Raw genomic sequence first — 23,613 nt, 5'->3', positions numbered from 1 at the left:
ATGCATCCTTGTTTAACTCCTTTATTCTGTTAAACAATTTTATTTGGTAATATATGGTAATCATATCCAATACTAAAAAAAATAAACACTTACTACCTTCCCCATACAATACACTTTCCCCCCCTCCCCTCCCTCCTCCTTGTTTAACTTCTTTATTGAAGGGAATTTTAGGTGTCAGTTCCCCAGTAGTTGAAGTTTTGATTTGGCAAGTAGTAGAGGAATGTAGAGTTATGATTAGTTTGAGAAGTCTCTTATCAATGCCCCAGTTGATGGAGTTTAATCCATAGTCGCTCTCTATCTACAGACTCGAATGCCCCTTTAAGGTCCAAAAAAGCTGCATAAAGTTTGGAATTCCCAGGGGCAGTATATTTGTCAGCCAGGTGTGCTAGAGTGATACAATGATCTACAGTAGATTTACCCTTACTAAACCCAATTTGTTCAGGGCCTAAGACTCTTTGCTGGGACATCCAAAAAGTTAATTTAGTTAACAGATGCTTGGCGTATAGTTTGCCTATAATGGAAAGAAGGCTGATTGGCCTGTAATTAGAAGGAATTGTACAGTCACCTTTTTTGTAGATCGGGACTACAATTGCATTTCCCCAAGCTTCAGGAATAAAGCCCGTTTCATTAATCATTGTAAAAAGGGAAGCAAAAGGGACAGACCACCATTCTGGATCTAACTTTAAGAGCTCTGGGGGAATCAAATCAGGGCCGGGAGCTTTCCCAGTTTTCTGTTGGTTGATTAATTCTATTACTTCATCTGGTGTCACAGGTGGCCAAGCTGGTAAGTCCTTATCATAAAAATCACATGGCTTAATGGTACAATCTTGATTTTGCTGAAACAAGTCAGAGAAATAATGAAACCATGCACACGATGGAATCACAGACATGTAGGCTTCCCAACCCCCCCGCCCTGGCGGGGGACTCCAGAATTTATGGCCTCCTCCCCCGGTCTCCAAAAGTCCTGAAGCGGGGGGAGGGGGGAACTTCATGCCACTCTCCCGGAGAGAGCCTGCCTGATTCCCTGCACCCACCGAAGGCTCGGCACTGGAGTCCAGTCCTCACCCAGGCATGCTAAGCAAGAGCCGAAAAAGAAGGGAAGGGAGGGTGTGTGTGTGTGTGTGTCCTGTCCTGTTAGTAAGGAAGATTTGTAGAGGTGGTTGGTGTGTAAATAAACATTCCTTCCAGGCACAGAGAGAGGGAGATCTAGCAAACATTTTCTCGTCACACAAACCTGCCCTGTGTCTTCACTGCAGAACAGAAAGGCATGAGGTGTTCTTGATGAGATTTTGAATGATGCATGAACTGATAAACTGCCTTGCCCTCAACCTGTCAGCAGCAACTTCTGCAGAACTTTGCAGTAGAATACTTACTGAGAACTTTTGGGGTTGTTTTGCCTTTAAGAAGAAAAGCCTCTCTTCCAGAACAGGAAGTGCAGTGGATGTGTGTGCAGGCAAGGAGTAGTCTTCTGACGCTGTTTTGCTCTGCGACTAAGGTGCTTTCAAAAGCTTGATTTTAAATTATTTAAGGTATCGGTTTAGAGTGCTTAAGTTTTCGTTTTATGTGCTTCTCAGCTGGGCTGGGCTAAGGGCAGTCCCAGCCTTGTGTTCTTGTGGAGACTGTTTATTTTTTCATTGTCTTATCTGATTTATTGCCTCCTCTGCTTTTATTGCCTTTGGCTACCCCATGTTCAGCTTAACTTTGGTATATGCTGGCCCGGGTGTCTGGAACATTCTGAAGAAATTTGTCTTAATTTTTAAAACCTTGCTAAAACTTTGAACCCAGTGGCACCTTTAAGACCAACAAAGTTTAATTCAAGGTATATTTTTTCATGTGCAAGCATACTTATTCAACTGATTTGCAGATTACAGAAGTCATTTTCACTTGAGAAAATGGGTGTTAAAACTAACCTATTTTTATTTGCTAGCATTGTTTAGCTGAGTTAATTATCCTGCTCTCCTTCCCCCCCCCCTTAAGATATAGCAGGTTTTTAATCACAACAAACACACCAAACAAACCAATCCTATAACGACTGGGGGGAGGGATTTTCCAGGTAAAGATCAGATAGTTTGACAGGAATTGTATTTTTTGTGAAAAGGAAGCAATATAGTTTATTGCATTATGAATATGTTGGTTCTAGATGACTTTTAAACATATTTTTGAGCAATGTTTCCTCTAAGCTGAGTTAGTGTGAGCTAGTTCAGTTTTTAGTTTCCAGCTCACACATTTTGGTCTTAGCTCAGGAAAAATGGCCCCACATGAAACTAATTTATGCAGGAGCTCATGACTTCAATGCCAATAGCTTACAAAGTAGATTTTTTGCTCACATGACCCCACAGCTTAGAGGGAACATTGCTTCTGAGTCTCAGGTGTTCTAAATGCAGTACTGCAGATATTGTTTTGATATTGTGTTCTTTTCTAATCCCACTAAATGAAAAGATGAATAACTGATACTTGAAAGTATTTCTTGGAATTATGGCATATCTCCAGATTACAAAGTCAATTTCTGCTGGAGAAAATGGATGCTTTGGAGGGTGGACTTTGGGAGCATTGTAATCCACTAAGTTCCGTGTCCTCCCCAGGCTCCACCTCCAAGTCTCCAGGAATACCCCAACCTGGAGCTGGCAACCCTACTCCTGCCTCTGGTCAGTGACAGGTCCTGGCAACCCTAGAGCTATTCTATTACATGATGGTAACCAGAGCTGCTTATTAGGATTTTTGGTAGGGGTGATATATGCAAACCTCCACTCCCAATTGCTAGACATAGAGGAGGACATAATATGCTCTAGTGTGCATATAAGAATTTTCTCTGCTGTTAATTATCTTAAGCTTCCAAATTGCCAAGTTCCTGAAGCATAAAGAGCTACAAATTCTTTTTTGTGGCAAAGAGAATGCAACTGAGAAATACCTGACCACAGAATTACCAGAGGTATGATAGAGCTACTTAGGCTTGTAATTGTGTTTGACCTGAGAAGACAGCAGTAACTAAGTCTTACTAAGTTGGGAATGGCTTCCACTGTTTAAGAGGGAAGCCCATATCTGTTTTGAATTAAGTGACATGATTTAGCAAGCTTTCATCCAAATTTGTCAATTAGAATCTTATCATTTGAATTGAGTCTAGCACTAAAGTCTCTCCCCCCCCCCCCCCTTTAGAATCAGGTGTGCTGGAGTATCTAATAAAAGTTCTTCAATAAAAAATTCAGATTAATTACAGCACCTTGCTATATCTGATCATTTTTGCTGGGGAGGGATATATACCTTTAGTATTAGAAGAGACCCCATTTTGAAGTGTAGGAGGATAGCCATTGCCCATGGGTTTGAATTTTTTAGATGGACACATTCAATTTAAGTGATGTAGAAATTAGGATTCCTAAACCCCCATGAAGGGTTTTAGAGGTGGGGTTTGATGCAGTGTGCTGGAAGTGATATAGAGGAGTGAAGCTCAGGAAGTGACATCACTTGACCTTTGACTTGGAAGTGATGTCACTTCCTTGCTCCTGGCTCCACCCCCAAAGTCTCCTGGCTCCACCCCCAAAGTCCCCAGATATTTCTTAAATTGGACTTGGCAACCCTACAGACATGTGGAGAGGCCCCACACATTCAGACCCTGAGGTTATAGCCCAGAACTTCTTAGAATTGTTTAGAATAGTGGCTTGGTATAGTTGATCCCACTGATGGTGCAAATACTCTAATTTTTTCCTGGTCATGCTCTCCCTTAGCTGTTTTTTTACTTGGAAGTACTCTAAAAGAAAAGAGGGGTTGTTAGAGATTCGGAATTGGCTACAGATATTACGTAACTGAGTTTTTAATGCTCTGTAGTCTTCAGTGAACAAAGAGTTGATGCCCCTATTGCTCTTCTTTGTGTCTTTTTCAGGGTTTAGTTTTAATTTGTTCACTTTTAGCCAGCTAACCACAGCAGTCAGGCAGCAATTCAAGACTTCTACGGCATCACCAGGAAATTTGGATAAGGATATGCAGAGCTGAGTTTCATCCGCTTACAGATGACGACCAGGGCTTTTTTTGATCAAGAACGCACACTTCCGGTTGGCTTGGTGTCAGGGGGTGTAGCCTAATATGCAAATGAGTTCCTGCTAGGCTTTTTCCTACCAAAAGTCCCACGCGAAACAATGGTGGTGGCGGGGGTGTGTGGCCTAATATGCAAATGAGTTCCTGTTGGGATTTCTCTGCAAAAAAGCCCTGTGTGAAACAATGGTGATGTCAGGGGTGTGGCCTAATATGCAAATGAGTTCCTGCTGGGCCTTTTTATTAAAAAAGAAAAAGGCCCTGATGACAACCCACTCCCAAACTATGAATGATTTGTCCTAAGGGCTTTACACAGATACTGAAAAGCATGATGGATAGAACTGCAGTTGGCATGGCTCAGTGGTGTACTGGAGTGGAGAAGGGAGGAACTGAGCCCAGTAGCTGGAGCCTCCTCCTGGTTCCCAGCTGGAGATATAGTCTGAGCCTCCAGGTCCCTCAGGCCTCAGATGTGGAGGGAAGGGGGTTGTGCTCACTGGGGTCATCTTCCTTCTCCCATTAGGGTGTTCCCTGCTTGACCCTTCTGGCCCATTCTCTATGGTGGCTCTGCGAAAGGAGAAGCCCCAACAACCTCCTTATTGGCCTGAGCAGACTTTCCTGGTACCAATGACTTACACTTAAACTCTTTTGAAAATCAGCATCCATTTGTCTTACAGTGAGGCAGATTAGCACAAACAAAAAACTGCCTTACAGTATTAGTTTGATGCATAACATGTCTGCACAAGATCAAGAACAAACAGATATAATCCAAATGCCTCAAGGCAATTTTAACAAATCAGAATTCAGAACAATCTTGCAGGGAAGAATGGGCAGTTCACCACATTTTAAAAAAAGGTAAAGGTAGTCCCCTGTGCAAGCACCAGTCGTTTCCGACTCTGGGGTGACGTTGTTTTCACGGCAGACTTTTTTACAGGGTAGTTTGCCATTTGCTTCCCCAGTCATCTACACTTTCCCCCCAGCAAGCTGGGTATTCATTTTACCAACCTCGGAAGAATGGAAGGCTGAGTCAACCTGGAGCCAGCTACCTGAACCCAGCTTCCGCCAGGATCGAACTCAGGTCGTAAGCAGGGAGCTTAGACTGCAGTACTGCAGCTATAACACTCTGTGCCACGGGGCTCTCTTCAGCACAATTATAATATCACAAAAGAAGCAACAAACCAAATTCCCTTTCCTTTTCAGTGTCATACGTAAGGAAATTGGCACTGAGAGTTGTGCTGAGAGCTGGTGTGTCTGGTGGAGCTTAGGGAAGACACAAATAGGGCTTCTGACAGTGACAGATATGCTGCATTGATCAGAAGACGGAGAATTTCAGGCTTGAGAGCTCAAGAGCCTAAAAGCGTACTGTCTTTCCTCCCCAAATCAGACTCACAGCACATTTCCCCACTCTACACTTTTCCTCCGCAGGATGGTAAGACCTGACTATTCTCTGTTTTCTTTGTATCTGTTAGCAACATGGAAAGTCAGAGGAGACTAAAGGATGTATTCAAGAGAGCCAATCCAACTTACACATAATGAAATCTGGGGCTTTTTTATGTATTAGGCCACACCCCCATGATATCACCGTTGTTTCACACAGGCCTTTTTTTTTGTAGAAAAAGCCCAGCAGGAATTTATTTCCGCATTAGACCACACCCTCTAATGCCAAGCCAGCTGGAACTGTGTTCCTGCTAAAAAAAAAAAAGCCCTGATGAAATCCCATTCCCTCGTGTCTTCCATCTGCTGACCAACTAGTCATATGAACATATGAAGCTGCCTTATACTGAATCAGACCCTTGGTCCATCAAAGTCAGTATTGTCTTCTCAGACTGGCAGCGGCTCTCCAGGGTCTCAAGCTGAGGTTTTTCACACCTATTTGCCTGGACCCTTTTTAGTTGGAGATGCCGGGGATTGAACCTGGGACCTTCCGCTTCCCAAGCGGATGCTCTACCACTGAGCCACCGTCCCTCCCCCACAACAGTATGTGAATTGCTCCAGCCTCAATTAAATAATTTGTTCTCAGCAAATGACAAGCAGGGCCATGGGTCTAAAAACGCCACGTGCAAGATTGCCAGGAGCAGTCTCTACCATGCTTTCACAAGAGTAAAGCAGTGAGTGACCATTTTTGTTTTTCACAGGATTCAGGTTCAGCACTCACCTGGAAGCGCAGGATGATCGTCCAGATAAGTCCTAGCACCAGACGGTGATTGCCATCTACAATGTCATGAGACCCCATGTTCTCCAGATGCACACGCTGCTCCTTGAGGAATTGCAGGGCCTTGTCCACATTCTCTAAGCAATGGATTCGCATGCGACCCTTTGTGGGCTTGGGCTGTGAATGAGTGCAGAACGTTTGATATAAAGGTGCAAGCATACCTGTTGCCAAACAGTGTTTTGCTATATTAAACAGAGACCCCCAAATTGGAAACAAATTCCAGTTTGTGTAGAAATAACAGGGCTTTTCTGATTTTTAGTGGTGCAGATTCTAAAACTTTGCTAACTGTAGGAAAATACAAACTTCCCAATTATATAGAGATCAAGTTACATTCCCTGAAAGAAGCACAGTTTTCAAGGGAGTGGGGTAGCCAAATAAAAATCTTTCATGTTCTCAAATACAAAGAAGTACAATACATTGTGTATGTTTTTGATATGGAATATCCTATGAGTGCATATGAGATACTACAAGTGGGGGTTCCTCAAGGATTTGTATTTCCTGCCTGCATCCCCATTATTTCCTCATTTCCCTCTCTGAAAGCCGCCAAAGCCTCTCACCTTTTCCTGCCTCCTCCTGTACTTCCAACCCACCAGCCAATCTAGCTTTATCTGCCCCCACGCCTTCAGCTTTCCCTCCTTCCCTCCCCCGGCAGCCCCTCCCTAGGAAAAATGGTTCTGCATGGTTCTGACCATCAAGCTGGACCACGCCCAGCTTTGCAGTAGGGATAGGGTTGCCAATCCCCAGGTGGGGGCAGGGGATCCCCCGGTTTGGAGGCCCTCCCCCCGCTTCAGGGTTGTCAGAAAGCGGGGGGAGGGGAGGGAAATGTCTGCTGGGAACTCTGTTATTCCCTATGGAGATTTATTCCCATAGAAAATCATGGAGAATTGATCCGCAGGTATCTGGGGCTCTGGGCGGGGGCTGTTTTTTGGGGTAGAGGCACCAAATTTTCAGTATAGCATCTAGTGCCTCTCTACAAAACACCCTCCAAGTTTCAAAAAGATTGGACCAGGGGGTCCAATTCTATGAACCCCCCAAAGAAGGTGCCCCTATCCTTCATTATTTCCTATGGAAGGATGGAATTGAAAAGGTGTGCCGTCCCTTTAAATGTGATTGCCAGAACTCCCTTTGGAGTTCAATGATGCTTGTCACAGCCTTGATCTTGGCTCTACCCCTCATGTCTCCTGGCTCCACCCCCAAAGTCCCCAGATATTTCTTGAATTGGACTTGGCAACCCTAAGTAGGGAACCTGCAAGGACTTGGATGGGACACCTCACTTTTCTCTGCATTTCCCCCCCTCTCTCCGCCCCACACTCAGTATATCCTCTGTGTCCACAGGGCAGCCACCTATCCTCACTGTTCCCCGCTTCCTTTCCACATACCAACAAACCAACCTCTTATCTGCCCTTCATCTTCAACTATGTTTATTAATTTACTTCATTCATTTATACCCTGCATTTCTCCACAACCGGAACCCAAAGCAGCTTACGTAATTCTTCTCTCCTCCATTTTGTCCTTACAAAACCCCTGTGAGGTAGGATAGGCTGAGAATTTGCGATTAGCACAAATTCACCCAGTGAGCACCATGGCACAGTTGGGATTAGAAACAGGGTCTCTCACATTGTAGTCTGAAACACTAACCAGTACTCCACAAAGGCTTTTGTGGGGTGTCTAATGTTGAATAGTAAAAAGCAGCTGGACCTGAGTGAGTCATGAAAGTCAGCTGGTAGGAAGTTGCCTAGTGGTTGCTGGCAGATCTGGCCCTGTGAAGGCTCTGCCTCCTCTCTGTCTTTTACTGGCAAAATCCAAGGCTTGAAGGCTGGCAATAAACCAAGGCTTGAAGGCCTAGCAATGGCCAACACATAAATCAGCCATTTCTTAAAGGCATAGTTGCTGCTTCAATTATTTGGGAGTGTTAACCTCCAATGTTGTTTTGTTTTTTTAGATTTTTCCACTAACTTGGGGGCTTTTATCAGGTTTGTAGAAAGAACTATCTTGTCTGTTCATGGCTCCAGTTTCCAGATTTAAGTATCCACAGATGGATCCATGTTGAAAATTAGATATACTGATGTTATACAACCATAACTCTTAATCATGTAATCAAGTCCCAGCACCAAAAACATGGCCCTCTACATATCATGCTCTTCAGTAATCACTTCACCTCAACTATAATGCCATGCATTGAAAGGAAGAGAGAGCAAGGGTCAACTGGAAAAGCATAGCTGCTAAAAAAAACAGTCTGTACCAGGGCAACTTCACAAGTTAAATTAATTCCTCCTACATAGGAAGTACTTGCCTCTGGTTTTTCAGTATGCTCACAGCAAAAACCCTACATGTGCAATTGTTACACACAGGCTATATGTTATTCTTCCACAGAAGTAGGAATTTTGTAATACATGGAAGACTCTTAAGCAGCCTCTTAATGGAGATTCCTCATTGTTACTGACACATTTTCCCATTACAGTTACCTAGGCTTCCCAATCCCCAGGTCCCAACAGGGGATCCCCTCGTTTTACAGACTCCATCCCACCCCCAGCCAGCTGGCCGGTGGGGGGAAGCCACCATCTCCACAGCCACCATGTACCTCTAGATCTCCAGCAGGTTTTAAAACCTGCAAACAGGTCCCATTTTAAAATGTGTGTGCACGCCTTTAAATAAGAGCAGGAAGCAGGAAGTACTTCAATGAGAATGTTCTACAGCAGAGCCTCCAAGAGCACAGTCCATTTGTTTCGCTTTCATTTCAGAGCAAGTAAGAGAGTGAATGAGTGTGTGTGTGTGTGCGTGTGTGTGTGTGAGAGAGAGAGAGAGAGAGAGCGCGCCAGCAGCATAGCCCCTGTACTTTTCAGATGTCGTTGTGGAGGAACCAAACCCAGTAAGTATGTGTGTGAGAGAGAGGCACCCTGTACTTTTCAGAAGTCTTTGTCAGGGAGCCAGTAAAAGTGTGTGTCTGTCTCTGTGCTTGTTTTGCATTGTTTTCAGAGTCTTTGCATAGGAGCCTGTTTATGGGATGGAGGAAAACACCACCTCTCTGTCTTATTTGCCAATGTTAGCCTGAAGAACAGCAGTTCCTGTGAGTAAAGCCCCAGTGAGATCACAAAAAATGTGAGCTTGCAGACTCTTTGCATTTTGGCTGCTTTTTGTGTGTTTACACTTTCATTTACTAGACTTGCAGCTATTGAGGAAATGATGACTATTCAGGTGAACTGTACTGCTGTATTTTTATGAATTTATTTTGGAAATGGGAAAGTCTGGCTCTGCCCCAAAGTCTCCTGGCTCCACCCACAAAGTCTCCTGGCTCCACCCACAAAGTCCCCAGATATTTTCTGAATTAGACTTGGCAACCCTACAGTTACCTTATGGAGAAAGGGGTAAAATAAGAGGGAACTATACCAGCAGCTCTCCCGAAAGAACCTCAAGAAGTTTGATTAACATCCGTCCATCTCTGAGATCCATATAGAGATCAGAAATGCGACAGGTTACCCGTGCGAGGTGGGAGTTCACCCATTTGGTAAAGGTTTTCTTCTGTACAGCTTCCCGCTCATCTGAAAAAAAAAATATTGAAAAATACTATCTTAAACTCACCAAACATCTGCTAATAAAAATCAGGACTACATGAATATTGTATGATTTCTGCATGATCCCCAGATCTATGAAAGAAAACCTGGCAATGTAAGAATTTATTTTTGTTTAAAACAATTTTATTATTCTGCAATATATTGCAATAATACTCATCATCTATTATTAAAAGTTCATACAAAAACATTACATTTTTCTTCTCCCTCCCCCCCTTTTCATGACCTCCAACGGTGTATTTTAAGTAAACTGCTAAAACTAAAAGGTAATTTTATCAAATAAAGAATCTTCAAAAAAGTCTTACAGCAAAAAAATAAAAAGGAAAGAAAAAAACATATGTTATAATTATAGTCCATCTTCATTGTAATCCTTTAGTCCTTATCAAAAGAAAATTAAAAAGAAAGTATATTCCCATATTCCCGCTTTTTAACTATAATCCATGTATACTTCCTCCAATGTTCAACTATTGTCAAAAATCGTCAAGTATTCTTTAACCTTCCATTGTTTTTCAACATATATTTGAAATTTTCCCCATTCATTTTTAAACTTCTCTAGATCATTTTCTTTTAAGATTCTTGTAAGTTCAGTCCAATTTTTCTGGTATTTTATCCTACTTCCACATCTGCGCATATAATGTCCTTGCAGCTGAAAGCATGTACCAAATTATCGTTCTATCTTGTTTCGGAAATTTTTCCATTTGTAATCCCAACAAAAAGATTTCTGGTGCCTTCTTAATATTATAATCCAAAATTTTTGAGATCTCTTGCTGAATCATTTGCCAAAATTGTTTTGCCTTTTCACAAGTTCATCACATATGGGAAAAAGATTCTCCATGTTTTTTACATTTCCAACATCTGTCCGACACCTGATTATTCATTTTTGCCAATTTCTTAGGTGTCATATATCACCTATATAACATTTTGAAGCAGTTTTCTTTAATGTTATAACATGTCGATATCTTCATAGAGTTTTTCCATAAGTACTCCCATGACTCCATCTGAATTTCCTTATTTATATTTATCGCCCATTTTATCATTTGAGATTTGACTAGTTCGTCTTCCGTAGACCATTTCAACAATAGTTTATAAATTCTTGAAATCAATTTTCCGTTATCACCAAACAGCATTCTCTCCAATTCTGTTTGTTCTTGTCTTATTCCATCATTTTTAATATCCTGTTCAAGCAAACTCCTTATCTGTTGCAGTTGAAACCAGTTATATTTATATTGTAATTCTTCAGCCGATTTTAATTCCACCTTTCCTCCATGTATTTTTAACAATTGTTTGCATGATAGCCATTTCTCTTCATTGATATCAGAATATAGTTTCATTACTTCAGTTGGCACAATCCAAAGCGGTTTTCTTTCATCTCCATATCTTTTATATTTTAGCCATGTATTTAACAAATTGCTTCTTATATAGTGATGTGTGAAAAACCCATCCATCTTACTTTTCGTATAACACATATATGCATGCCAACCAAAAATATTTCCATGACCTTTTAACAATTTAAGAATTTATTAACTAATATTTTAAAATAGTTCTTAAGCTTCAGAGAAAAACCTGAATCTCTACAAATGTCATTATATTTCAGAAACTAGTGAGGAGCTCTGTATAGATCACTATTTGGTACACTGTTCTTTGTCCCTCCCCTATGGCTTGTACCGTCTGGTACTCAGCCCTACAGCCCATCTATCACTCCTCTCTAGAGAATCATTATGGTGCAGGGTCTAGAACAGGAGTGTCAAACGTACAGCCTGTGGGCCAGATCAGGCCCCCAGAGAGGTCCTATCAAGTCTGCAAGAAACTCACTGTTGTCTGCTTCCTTCTCCCTCTCTTGCTTTCTTCTGCATCACAGTGTGCTTTGCCAGGCTTGTTCCATTGGACAGGAGCTACAGAGCAAATCTTCTATTTTCTCCATTGGCTGAGGCTCCTCCCTTGGGGAGAAATGTGGGGAGGGAGAGCTACTGAGCCAAGCCTCTCTTCCTTCTGTTGGCTGAGGCTTCTTCCTCTCCTCATCCCATGGGAAGGAAGAGAGGAAAAGAGTGGGAGCTTCCTTTGCCCAGTTCCCTCAATTGCACAGGAGAGATACAAAGAAAGTACCTTTAAGAGCAATGAAGTTTTATTCAAGGTATGAGCTTTTTGCCTTGCTACAGAGGGGGCGGGGGAGGGAGGGAGTGGGAGAGAGAAAGAGAGAGAGAAAGAGTATTTTGTTGGCTTGTTATGCCAGGGCTATCCTTGGTGCAATTTAGTTTGCCTTCCCCTTTTCACTGTATTTATGCATTCATGATCCAGTCTTTTGTAGTAGGAAAGCAATGAAAACTATTAGCCGAGGTCAGATGCACATAAACTGACGAGATGGGCATGGATGAAAGCCAGATGCATGTCGGATTTTATGCGGTTGTCCAAACATCAGCATCTGGCAATGGTCGTTGGCTCATTCGTGTCCCGAACTGCCACAACTGAGATGCAGACTTTTTTGATAGTACATTAAATCCGGAATAAGAATGCTTCCGACGACTCCATTGTAGCCGATTCGTCGCAAGCGCACATCCGCTTCCCTGCGAGAGCCCACTCCAAATGATATCATTGCGCCAGCAATTGTTGACTCAGCCTTCCAACCTTCCGAGGTCGGTAAAATATGCACCCAGCTTGCTGGGGGGGGGGGGAAGTATAGATGACTGGGGAAGGCAATGGCAAACCACCCCTTAAAAGGTCTGCCATGAAAACTTTGTGAAAGCAGCGTCACCCCAGAGTCGAAAACGACAGGCGCTTGCACAGGGGACCTTTCCTAAATGGGGGAGGGGGAGGCAGATCGCCCACCTTTGCTGTCTCCCTGCCAGGGAAGGAAGATGACCCACCTTTGCCATCTCCCCACCAGACGGAGAGACAGTAAAGAGAGTTGCCGTGCTCCCCCCCATTTAAACACCACGGCGGGGTGTTTAAATGGGGGGGAGGAAGATCCCCCACCCTTGCTGTTTCCCCGCCAGGCGGAGAGACAGCAAAGAGAGTTGCAGTGCTCCCCCCCATTTAAACACCATGGCGGGGTGTTTAAATGGGGGGGAGGAAGAGCCCCCACCTTTGCAGATCGCCCACCTTTTCTGGCACCTTTTTTTAAAAAAAAAGCCAAGCACAATATCCCACGTACTGCGCTTGCATGAGTGTGGAATGCCATCTCAAAAAATGAGGTCCGGTTGAGACCTCTGATCAACCAGCGACGGGACCAACACTGCTTAGAACTGAAGGATGGAGGGATGTCTGATCAGGAAATTCGTTGCAAAAAAGCTGCGGGGTATAATAGCGACGGGTTAGGGATGGATTTAATGGTGAGTGTGACTGCGGCCTATTTAGATGAGGAATAACAAGGTGGATTAGACTGTATGTGTCCAGACCAAGTTCACTCAGCACATTTCCTTTGTAGAATGGGGATTTTGAACCTTATGTTTCCCAGATAAGTAGGCTGATACTGACCACTATACATTGCTGTCTCTATGTTCTTGGACTTCTTTGTAAGAATTGTAGTTATTTCTCTGGGGAAGACTATAGTTTTGTAGACAAACACACAGCCCTCAGTCTATTTCATAGTGCCTGCACATTGTCTTGACCAGCACATGAAGCAATTTATGTACAAAAGCTCGCAATGCCCAGCCATTTCATCTTTTGCTTTGGGTCTTAGGCTCAAGAAATTGACCATGAAATTTTTGCAATTAATGTCAACAAATCAAAAGTAGGTTTGTAGTTTACAGATACACACCTGAACAACACCTGAGCAGCATACTCAAGATTGCTACACCACAGACATTGTCTCCAGATTTTGATGAAATAATTCAGAGCAAAAGGTGTCAGTTATCAGAGACTGCTAAATAAACAAAATATTCCAAGAGTGCTAATGTTTTAAGCATATTCTATTTTAAGGTGTTGTTTTTTTTCCAAATTGTGTTTGTCTGTATCCTTTATAAAGTTTATACCTCCATTGCCTAGCATTACATTTTATGACACCCATGTCCCAGCCCGACAAGGTCTCATTTATGTCAGATCTAGCCCTCATAACAAATGAATTCGACACCCTTGGTTTATATGGGGTTTAGATAGTGGAGAATACAGATACATCACAACCCCTCAGTCATGATGGGCACTGTGTGCCAGTCTGGAGCAAGTTTTCATATGTCCTACCAGCTTTCCTGCTACTGTAAGAGGAAAGGGGCAATTTCACCAGATCCTTTTTCTTCAGTGCAGCCTTGTGCCACATATGTTTGTTTTTTTTTTACCAGCATAGGATGTGTGTGTGTTCAAGAATCCTTCCTCTGTCTTGCACCAACAGAAAAGGTAGTAGGATCCAACCTTATGTTTCAGCCTCAAAAACTGAGATTAGAGAAACTCCGCTCAATAAAGGCAAGATACAATCTAACTGTTTTACCTGAAGTTGCTTATAGAAATGGGAAATTATTTTAGGCCCCTTTCCACCAATTAATATTAACCAATTTAAAAAAGTTTCTGGTTGCCTGCAGTGCAAAATGCCTTCCAAACAAGGGATGAAATTAATTATAATTTGTGTCAGGATCTTTTGAGTTGTGGCCTTATAGAATGAGCTACCTGCTGAGACCTGGCCTTGTAAGCCATGTACAGACAATACATGGTTTACACTGCATTGTTTTGAGGGCACCAGAGAATGAAAATCTCCCTGAGGCACGTGTCGGGTTGCCAACAGGCCTAGAGGAAAATGTGCTGCCCCTGTCCCTTTAATAAAGGTTTAATGTGTGGAAATGCGCAGATGAATCTTTTCATAACATCACCTGGTAGCTAATATCCTATTAAGCCTCTATGAAAGAGACATTTCCCCCCCAGGTTGTTGGCAACCCCACTGGAGAGCCAGTGTGGTGTAGTGGTTAAGTGCGCGGACTCTTATCTGGGAGAACCGGGTTTGATCCCCCACTCCTCCACTTGCACCTGCTAGAATGGCCTTGGGTCAGCCATAGCTCTGGCAGAGGTTGTCCTTGAAAGGGCAGCTGCTGTAAGAGCTCTCTTAGCCCCACCCACCTCACGGTGTCTGTTGTGGAGGAGGAAGGTAAAGGAGATTGTGAGCCGCTCTGAGATTTGGCGTGGAGGGTGGGATATAAATCCAATATCTTCATCTACCTCATAGGGTGTCTGTTGTGGGGGGGGGGGAAGGTAAAGGAGATTGTGAGCTGCTCTGAGACTCTTTGGAGTGGAGGGCGGGATATAAATCCAATATCTTCATCTACCTCACAGGGTGTCTGTTGTGGGGGAGGAAGGTAAAGGAGATTGTGAGCCGCTCTGAGATTTGGCGTGGAGGGCGGGATATAAATCCAATATCTTCATCTACCTCACAGGGTGTCTGTTGTGGGGGAGGGGAAGGTAAAGGAGATTGTGAGCCACTCTGAGACTCTTCGGAATGGAGGGCGGGATATAAATCCAATATCTTCTTCTTCTTCTACTGCATGTTTGGCCACCAGGGAGAGGGAGGGGAGGACTTTGGGATCTGCAATAGTTTGCTAAATTTCATTAATTTTATTTGTGAAGTGCTTTGAGCAGCTTCTTTGGAGAATTAGCTTATCAATTTTATAAATAAATAAATAATTTAAACTAAAATGTGGGTCCCCAGGATGCTAAAGTTTAGAACTAGTGTACTAGGGGCCTGTGTGGGTTCCCTTGCTTGATCAACAGAGCACTGTATTCAGGCTGCAATACTTTGTGTGAGTGTGCAGTAACAGGACAATGCTGAAATATCTTCCTGAATCCAACTTTGCCACTATTACAGTTTTGTGCAGTAAGGGGAAAAAAAAGATGGGCTCACTTATTAATACATTTAATTGTCATATGTCATTGTGTGTGGTATAGCCAGGAGATCATAAGATTGTCTGGCTGCCTTAGGTACTAGCTCTTTTTAGTTATGCACCACCAGTTAGATTATATTTTGGGCTGAGAGAGCTCTGAGAGAGCTGTGACTGACCCAAGGTCACACAGCTGGCTTCATGTGGAGGAGTGCATCGAACCAAGTTCTCCAGATTAGAGTCTGCCACTCTTAAGGACTACACCATGCTGGCTCTCATGGGCTCACTCAAAAGGGATTCAGGTTTGTGTCACGGACTGGGGCCGGGTCAGGCAAAGTCCAGGGGCAGTCCAAGGTCTGTAGCTGGTGAGCAAAGAGGGTCCAAGGTGCCAAAACCAAATCACAGTCCAGGTATCACAGGTCAGAGGTTCAGAAGCCAAAGTCAGGGGGTCCAGAAGTCAAAGCCAAAGTCAGGGGGTCCAGAAGCCAAAGTCAAAAGCCGAAGTGGATGCTAGAACGTCAGGTAAGTGACTAGTTGCTTCCACAAAGCCTCCTCCCAAAGCCTACAGCTATATAGCCCTCTGCTGTCTGTTGCCCATTTGGGCTAATTGCTGGCTCAGAGAGGCAGCCAGGATCCTGCTGAGACTCAAGCATCCTCACTCCTAGAAGGGCCAGAATCCTTTCAAAACTCAGGGCTCAGGGAGCGTCTTGCTCGTGAGCGTGCCGCTCTCCTCCGATCCCCGAGGTCCTGACGAAGGCGGTCACGCACACGAGCCACCCGAGAGGGCGAGGCAGGGGGGCTTGGATCTTCTCCAGCAGGAGGCAGGGGCACTGGTGCAGGTGGCAGGGGCACAGTTTCTTCTGCAGGCTCAGCTTCTTCTGCAGGGTCCCCAGCACCCATGACAGTTTGCTTTGACATCTTTGTCAACTTGCTGCTTGTTTTGACAGCAACGTCTCCTTCACTAATTAGATTTCTTTGCAGCAGAAATTAACTGGACAGCATACTACTCATCTAACTGCATCATTTTATTTTAAAGTGTATTAATGTTCCCCAGTCCTCTGCTTCTCTTTCTCTCTGTATAAAAGTTAGGAAAAGAAGGCAGGAAACAATCTTGAGGGAGAGGAAAACTAAAGCGACCCATTAGCTCGCCCATCTGAAAACAGAGCAACTGTCATTATGGAGTGAAGTCAATTTCTGGGAAGATGTAATTCTGAAGTCATGAGCCAAAGAAATTAAAATAGCTACAGTAGTTATCAGAATAACAGACAATAACAGTAAGGTACTATTTCAACTCATCTGAAGTAACGAACAACACCTGGAACATAGTCAAATTCAGGCTTCTGCACATTTTCCCCAGACACAGGACATACTTCCAGATCTGCAATAATTCACCTTCTCATTCAAAGAACAATCTGCCTTTTAATGACTCTTTAGCTACCCTTTTGCTGGAACAGATACAACCATTAATATGGGTTCCAGGATAACTTATCCAAGCAAAGCAATATTGAGCATGCAATCACGTACAACATGCACCTACTAAAATCACGTCTCTCAGAGCTATTTTTTCCCTTGTTATGCTATCATATAGCATATTATTAATGCCATATACTGCTGCTAATTCTAGCTCCTAGAATAGTAGATACATGAATGTTTGTGATCATACTTTTTTTTTTTGCATTCACACTTTAGAGTTTTAGGCATTTGTTCAAAACATTTTTGGTATGCCTAAAAACTTAATGTTTGAAGTGGTCTATTTTATACCAATCAATAAACTGCCACTGCTTTATTATTTTATCTTAGAACCCATCAACAAAAAATCCCCTTTTCCTTTCCCGATAGCCACAGTTATACTAGGAAAAGATTGCTACCTGCTTGTTAGCATTTAAGAAAGAAAGAAAGAAAGAAAGAAAGAAAGAAAGAAAGAAAGAAAGAAAGAAAGAAAGAAAGAAAGAAAGAAAGAAAGAAAGACAGAAAGAAAGAAAGACAGACAGACCTTGGCTTTAGGGTTTGTAGAATCTTTCGGGCTCAAGTGCCATGTTCTACTGGAGAAAGTTTTTCTTCCAGACGTTTCGTTCTCAGCTGCAGAGAACATCCTCAGTGGTGTTGCAGCCGGAGCAGGCGCTCTGACCTTCTTGGCTGCTGTGCATTGAGTGAGGCCAGGGCTGCTGGAGAGCTGCTATTTCTAGGCTGGAGGGGGTGTGGTGAGAGGGCAATTGATTTGTGAATGTACCCATTGTTTGGTGGGGCTTCCTGGAAGGGTGGTGATAAGGAAACTGGCTGTAGAATGTGACCATTGTTCTGTGTTGATTGCTGGGAGGGTTGGAAGGGGTGTGAAGATAAGCTGAGAACGAAACATCTGGAAGAAAAACTTTCTCCAGTAGAACACGGCACTTGAGCCCGAAAGATTCTACAAACCCTAATGATGATGCCAGACGTGAAAACCTGAAATCTTTGATAAACCTTGGCTTCTTGTTCAGATTTTGCTAAGAGTTGAGGCATGTCTCAGATTCAGGACTTCATTAAGGAACTGGGACTCTACGCACAGTTTTAAAAGACAGGCAAACCTGCTATATTCAGGTCAACCCACCAACTTGACCTCCATCTTCCTGTGAAAAGCAGGATCTTGCTTACCCACAGAGTACTTTTGGCAGTGTATTCCATAATTAAATGAAAAATTTGCCTGAAGAAACCACACTATTTAAACGGGTCTAAGTGCTGTAGTTTCCCCAAAAGAATAACATGTGGTATCATATCACAACGTTGTTGTGATAAAATAATACGTTGTTATTAAAGCTGCTTAGCCCCTTCACAGGGACACAATCCTCAATATTGGTAGACTGGAAGCCATGGCAGTTAAGCAGTTTTTTTAAACTGGCTTAAATGTGTAGTGGTTTAAATTTGGCATCCCCTCTCAGGCTTGGAGCAAATTTTTTTACTTAAAAGTTATAGTTTTAGTCTGAACGCAGAAATAACATGAGGAGATTTTTCAGGATTCACTTGCAAGACTGCTAAATTTGATGATCAGTGTGACTTCTTTTGCCTTTGAATTCTGGCCTTTAACAAAAAAGAAAGAAAGAAAATCCAGCATAAGAGTTTCACTGCTACCATACTGCCAGCATAGTGGTGGTGAGAAATAGGTGACAGCAGCAAGGCCAGGGTTTCTCTTTAGAAAGAATCCATGTACAGCCAGCATATGCACTAAATCCTCCATGACTGTTTCACTCTCTAGCATCTCCTGCCTCACTGAACCAAAAGGCCTTTCACTAGCCTGAACAAGAATTCTAACCCCTTGTGCCTATCCATGCACAAACATCCATCCATTCATTATGGCTCTTATGCCAAAACCTATGCAGCTCAGCAGGTAACAGATAAGCCAGCCTTTTCCCTTCTAAGTATACATAAACCTCTCAAAAGAATAGGCTTGTTCTGTAAGCACTGGACTTCAGTCTTTTGCTTTCAGGTCATGTTGCCAGTTAAAGCTCCTACTCTATGCAAAAATTATAACCTGTACCAAACAGACTCAGTGCTGCTGAGCACAGATGAGAGTTGTCCTGTCCCTTTGATAGAAATGTAATGTTAGAAAATGGGTAACAAGACACCTTTCATGGCATGGAGATAGAGGACATTGCATGGTAAATAACCTCCTATTAAGCCACTATTAAAACGTATTGTCCTGGCTTGTTGGCAACTCCGGTGAACAATTAAATGATGAGTGTCCCTGCATATTCACCCTTTCCTATTGTTACTTACCCATTTTTAAAAGCACTGTGCAGCAAGATAGCTGTTGAATCCACAGTATTTATTTCTTTTAAGGGTGTTGAGTCTGGCAGCCACTGCAGTGCATTGCTACATCTCCCTAGCTGGAGCAAAACAGAGGCATGCTATGGCTGCTACTTATGTACATACTCGTCTCATTCTTCCGTCTTCATTGTAGCAGAGACAGGCAGAGATAGATGGAACAAAGGATTACAGTAAAGAATGTGTGGCTATCCACCCATTATTGCTTATAGACCTGTGTTCAAGTCTCTCTTAGGTATCAGTCTACGGTAACCAGTGACTAAGGGTCATATAGCTTCTGATTAAAATAATAAATATATACAGTACTTAAGTTCTAAGACAGGACTATACAAACTTATATTTTACAAAGCCACAGCTCACTCGCCTAGCACGGCAAGCGTCTTAATTAAGGGTCTTAATTAAGCTCCTGTTTTTTAGCCTGCCTGAAACTGCAGAAGTGGGGATATTGTCAAGAACCTGGTAGGCCTCAGTGTAAGGGCAAAACATTTAGTTTGGTGGCTCTCACGCTGGATAGGGCATGCTCTTAGACTACTGCTAAAAAAAGAAAGAAAGGATCAGCAGGAAAGAAAAACTCCCGATGAATGTGATGCTGCCCCAAAGAGGAGGGAAAGTTAATGACCAGCAAAAAAAGGATGATCTCCCAGAGTCAACACAGCATCTACCTGCCAGAGCTTTGATCCGAGATCTTTCAAAGAGCCTGGCTGAACTGTTGTCATTGTCCAGCTCATCATCAGAGGCTTCCCAGCGAGCGTTGATCCGGCTGTACTGCTGCTGAATCTCCAAGTGATCAAAATCTGTGGTTGATGTCATGATCTGGTTGTTTTGTTTTAGTTATCATGGAAAGCTTCCTGAAGAGAAGCAAAACAAAGTGTTATCCTTCCAGGGGAAACATAATCTCACCCCAAAAACATATACATACCACCCCAATTCTGGTATAATTCAAAAAAGGCAGCAATCCATGGCTGCCACTGAAATATATTCCTAACCCTCAGCTCCTGGAGGTTATGAAATATTGCAGTAAGGAGCAGCAGCACTGGGATGTATGAATGCACCAGTAAACTGTGCCCAGTAGGGGGGGATATAACATATGGGAAAAACTGCAATTCTGAAAGCAATAGTCTGCCTTTTTATGGAGCTTGCAGGAGTCTGAAAATTAACATAATACTGTTAGTCTCAGAGAAAAGATACTTCAAAAAGTGCTATCCAGAAAATAAATCAACCTCAGTAGTAAGCAGATCAAATTGAAACAGGACATGCTGCTTTTATCCAACATACTACAAAAGCTACTATGGATTTAATTTAGTCTCCCATTCATAGCATTTCTCTGAACACATGAGATTTTCACGGCACAGAATTTGGGTTACATTGGTCCAGAATTTTATTTTTAGTGTGAAATTTTTTTTTTTTTAGCTTTCACTAAAGTTTTTAATCTGCAACAAAGATGAAGAAAACAACAGAAACAGGGTGGCAGACATAACCTTTTCCGAATTTCAGAGAGTTTTCTAATTGATTTGGAAAAACTGAAGCCCAGTATCGTAAATGCTATTGTTCAGTACAGATGTCAGCAGTACTGATCATTTAAGTATGGTTGAAGAAACTGAGAACAAATTATGGGATCGTGCAACCTAGGGGTAGACATGAACAGGGAAAATGGAGGTTTGTCCCACGGTTTGCAGGGTTCATAAAACCAATTTAAAAGGAATGTTCCCTTTAAATAGGCTTTGACAGTGGGGGCTGCGTAGAGGTGGAGTCCAAGCGGTGAATTCACTCAGAAGTGGTGTTCACCACTTCTAACTTCGTTCCTGTGTAGCACCCACTGTCAAAACCCATTTAAAGTGCAAGCAGTGAATTCACCACAGGAGGAGCGAAAGGCATCGCTGATGCAAGCCAGTTCAGATGCCTTTTGCATCTGATGCAAAATAGATGCAAGCCAATTCAGTGATGCCTTTTGCTCCACCCCGCCCCCCCTCCAAGTTGCGGCAGCTCTCAAGAACTCAGATCGCATTTAAATGCCTCTGAGCTCACTGGTGAGTCATGCTGCCCTGATGGCCATTAACCAAATGAACTGCTGCAAAAACCATGGTGGTTCATGGGCAGATCATGAACTAAGGGTTCCTGAACCAAGGACTGGCCTGATTTGTTCCCACCCGAGCCCTAAGCTGTTACCCCTGCCTTTTCCCCCTACAGATCTTAACTTTTACATTATATCAGCATCTACAGTATATTAACCATGCTTGCAGCTAATCGGTGTCATCTCTGGTGCTAGCCTTTAGCATGTTTACAGGTGCATGGTATATTCCTTGGGCAGTTCCGCAAGGCCTGCAAGACTGTCCTCTTCCGGTTGGCATACAACTGACCGGTATTTAAGAACTGCGGAGGAAGGCCGTCAGAATAGCACCAAACTGTTAAGACTGTTTTTTTCTGGTTTTATAGTTTTAATTATTGTAAATTATTGAATGTGTTTTAATATTTATTAATTTTTATTGTTCTGGTATTTTATGTTGTGAGCCGCCCTGAGCCCGCCTCGGTGGGGAGGGTGGTATATAAATCGAATAAATAAATAAATGCAGAAGGACGTTGAACAATTTACAATGGAGAAGGAAGATGCTGGAGGAAAGGAGTGCGTAAAATCCCATGGCCTTCTCTTGAGCTTCTGAAAATTCATGTTTTCTCAAACTGTATGTTTTGACAAGCAATAGTTTGAATCATGTTTGTCTTTTTCAAGTCTCCAACACAACTGAAGGAGAGAGTAAAAACGACAACCACAACAACACATACAGTCAATTAAGGCCACCACAGCTATTTTGCTGCCCTGAGTAAAATTTAATTTATATACACACAGAATCATCATATCTTGTATGAGAGGGTTGATTTCCATCGCAAGAGTTCTCCTGACCGCATCACCTTTTGCAGCACCATACTGACAAAGGCTTTCATTCCTTTCACTTGTGCAGTGAAGAAAAACAAGAAAGGATGGAAAAGACACAATGGGTTCAATGCTCTAAAGCAAAGGATAAGTCAGAGCCAGTTTCCCTGATTCATGTGGAACAACTGGAATATTTCCTCTATAGGCAGCTACCCATAGTCCTTATTAGTTTAGACTGGTCTTGTATCCAGTCGTAGGATTGCCAGCCTCCAGGTGGGGCCTGGAGATTCCCCACTTCAACTGATCTCCAGCTGGCAGAGATCAGCTCCCCTGGAGAAAATGGCTGATTTGAAAAGTGGACTCTACGGTATTGTACCGTTCTGAGGTCCCTCCCCACCCAAACCGCACCCTCTCCCAAATCCACCCCCAGAGTCTCCAGGTATTTTCCAACACAGACCTGGCAACCCTAATCCAATGCTTTCTCAATTTCTCATTAATTTCTTCTAATCTGCCAAATTGTGATAGGCTGCTTTCGTATAAATGTTTTGCTCCCCAAATGGCAGCATGTTTATTTGAGGGCCCACACAACATCATCAGGTTTCCTCTACTTCACTGCATTCTTTGCCAAACCTGATTCGGGCCCGTATTTTCTGAAGGATCACAGCCAAAGCAAGTTTTTCCACCTTGTAGGTGAGAATGTCAGTATTTGCTATGGTATCATAATAACACAGTAATATACCTACTGCCATTTTTTTAAACAGAGGCAAAAGCCCCCTAGAAGCTTGGGGTGGGCACAAGTTTTACTAAGGGAAGCAAAGAAATGTGGCCATGAATGCCTCTACAGTCACAACACAATTATGTGCACACTGCTATGTGGATGTTGCTACAGTGAAACAAAAACATTGGAATTAAGATAAAGAAACATTTCTCACTAGCAAAACAGGCTTCCAACTCATCTAGTACAAGATTTCTAATTCAGTTTGCAATCTAGACAAAATTTGCAGCACAAAAAAGAGGAGATTCCCCTGGAGACACATGGAATACACAATCTAGATGGTTTCAGTAAGTACCTAAACAAATGCACCCCAGCCCTTTCAAGCACTGCACAGTTTTTCATTGTTTCCTTACTACTCACCACCAATCAAATCGAACACACAACTTTGGAGATGAGGGATGCAATTTTATACCACCTAAGTCCTCTGTTCACAACTGCTGAAATTACACTGAGAGCAAGGAAGCATTTGAGGCAGCTTTAGGGATTCCTGAATTCCCACAGCTGTAGTTATTGCTAAGCCAGTCCATATAATGGCTTCTACAACGGTTTGCATAAAGGACACATTCACCATATACCTGTTT

At 42.8% G+C, this 23,613-nt stretch overlaps 1 protein-coding gene across 1 annotated transcript in view; it reads right to left on the bottom strand.

Moving 5' to 3' along the window:
- Positions 1-23,613, bottom strand: part of SPTB (spectrin beta, erythrocytic) — a 206,409-nt gene that overhangs the window by 99,255 nt on the left and 83,541 nt on the right. The window contains exons 2-4 of the mRNA XM_060262547.1: positions 20,054-20,239; positions 9,620-9,771; positions 6,176-6,349 (exon numbers count right to left, since the gene is read on the bottom strand). Of these exons, the coding sequence (XP_060118530.1) occupies positions 6,176-6,349; positions 9,620-9,771; positions 20,054-20,201 (474 nt within the window). The 5' untranslated portion in view covers positions 20,202-20,239. The remainder of the gene's footprint in view (positions 1-6,175; positions 6,350-9,619; positions 9,772-20,053; positions 20,240-23,613) is intronic.

The sequence above is a fragment of the Heteronotia binoei genome, chromosome 21 (assembly GCF_032191835.1).
Source record: "Heteronotia binoei isolate CCM8104 ecotype False Entrance Well chromosome 21, APGP_CSIRO_Hbin_v1, whole genome shotgun sequence".
NCBI lineage: Eukaryota > Metazoa > Chordata > Lepidosauria > Squamata > Gekkonidae > Heteronotia > Heteronotia binoei.
This window is presented reverse-complemented; position numbering and strand designations above follow the sequence as displayed.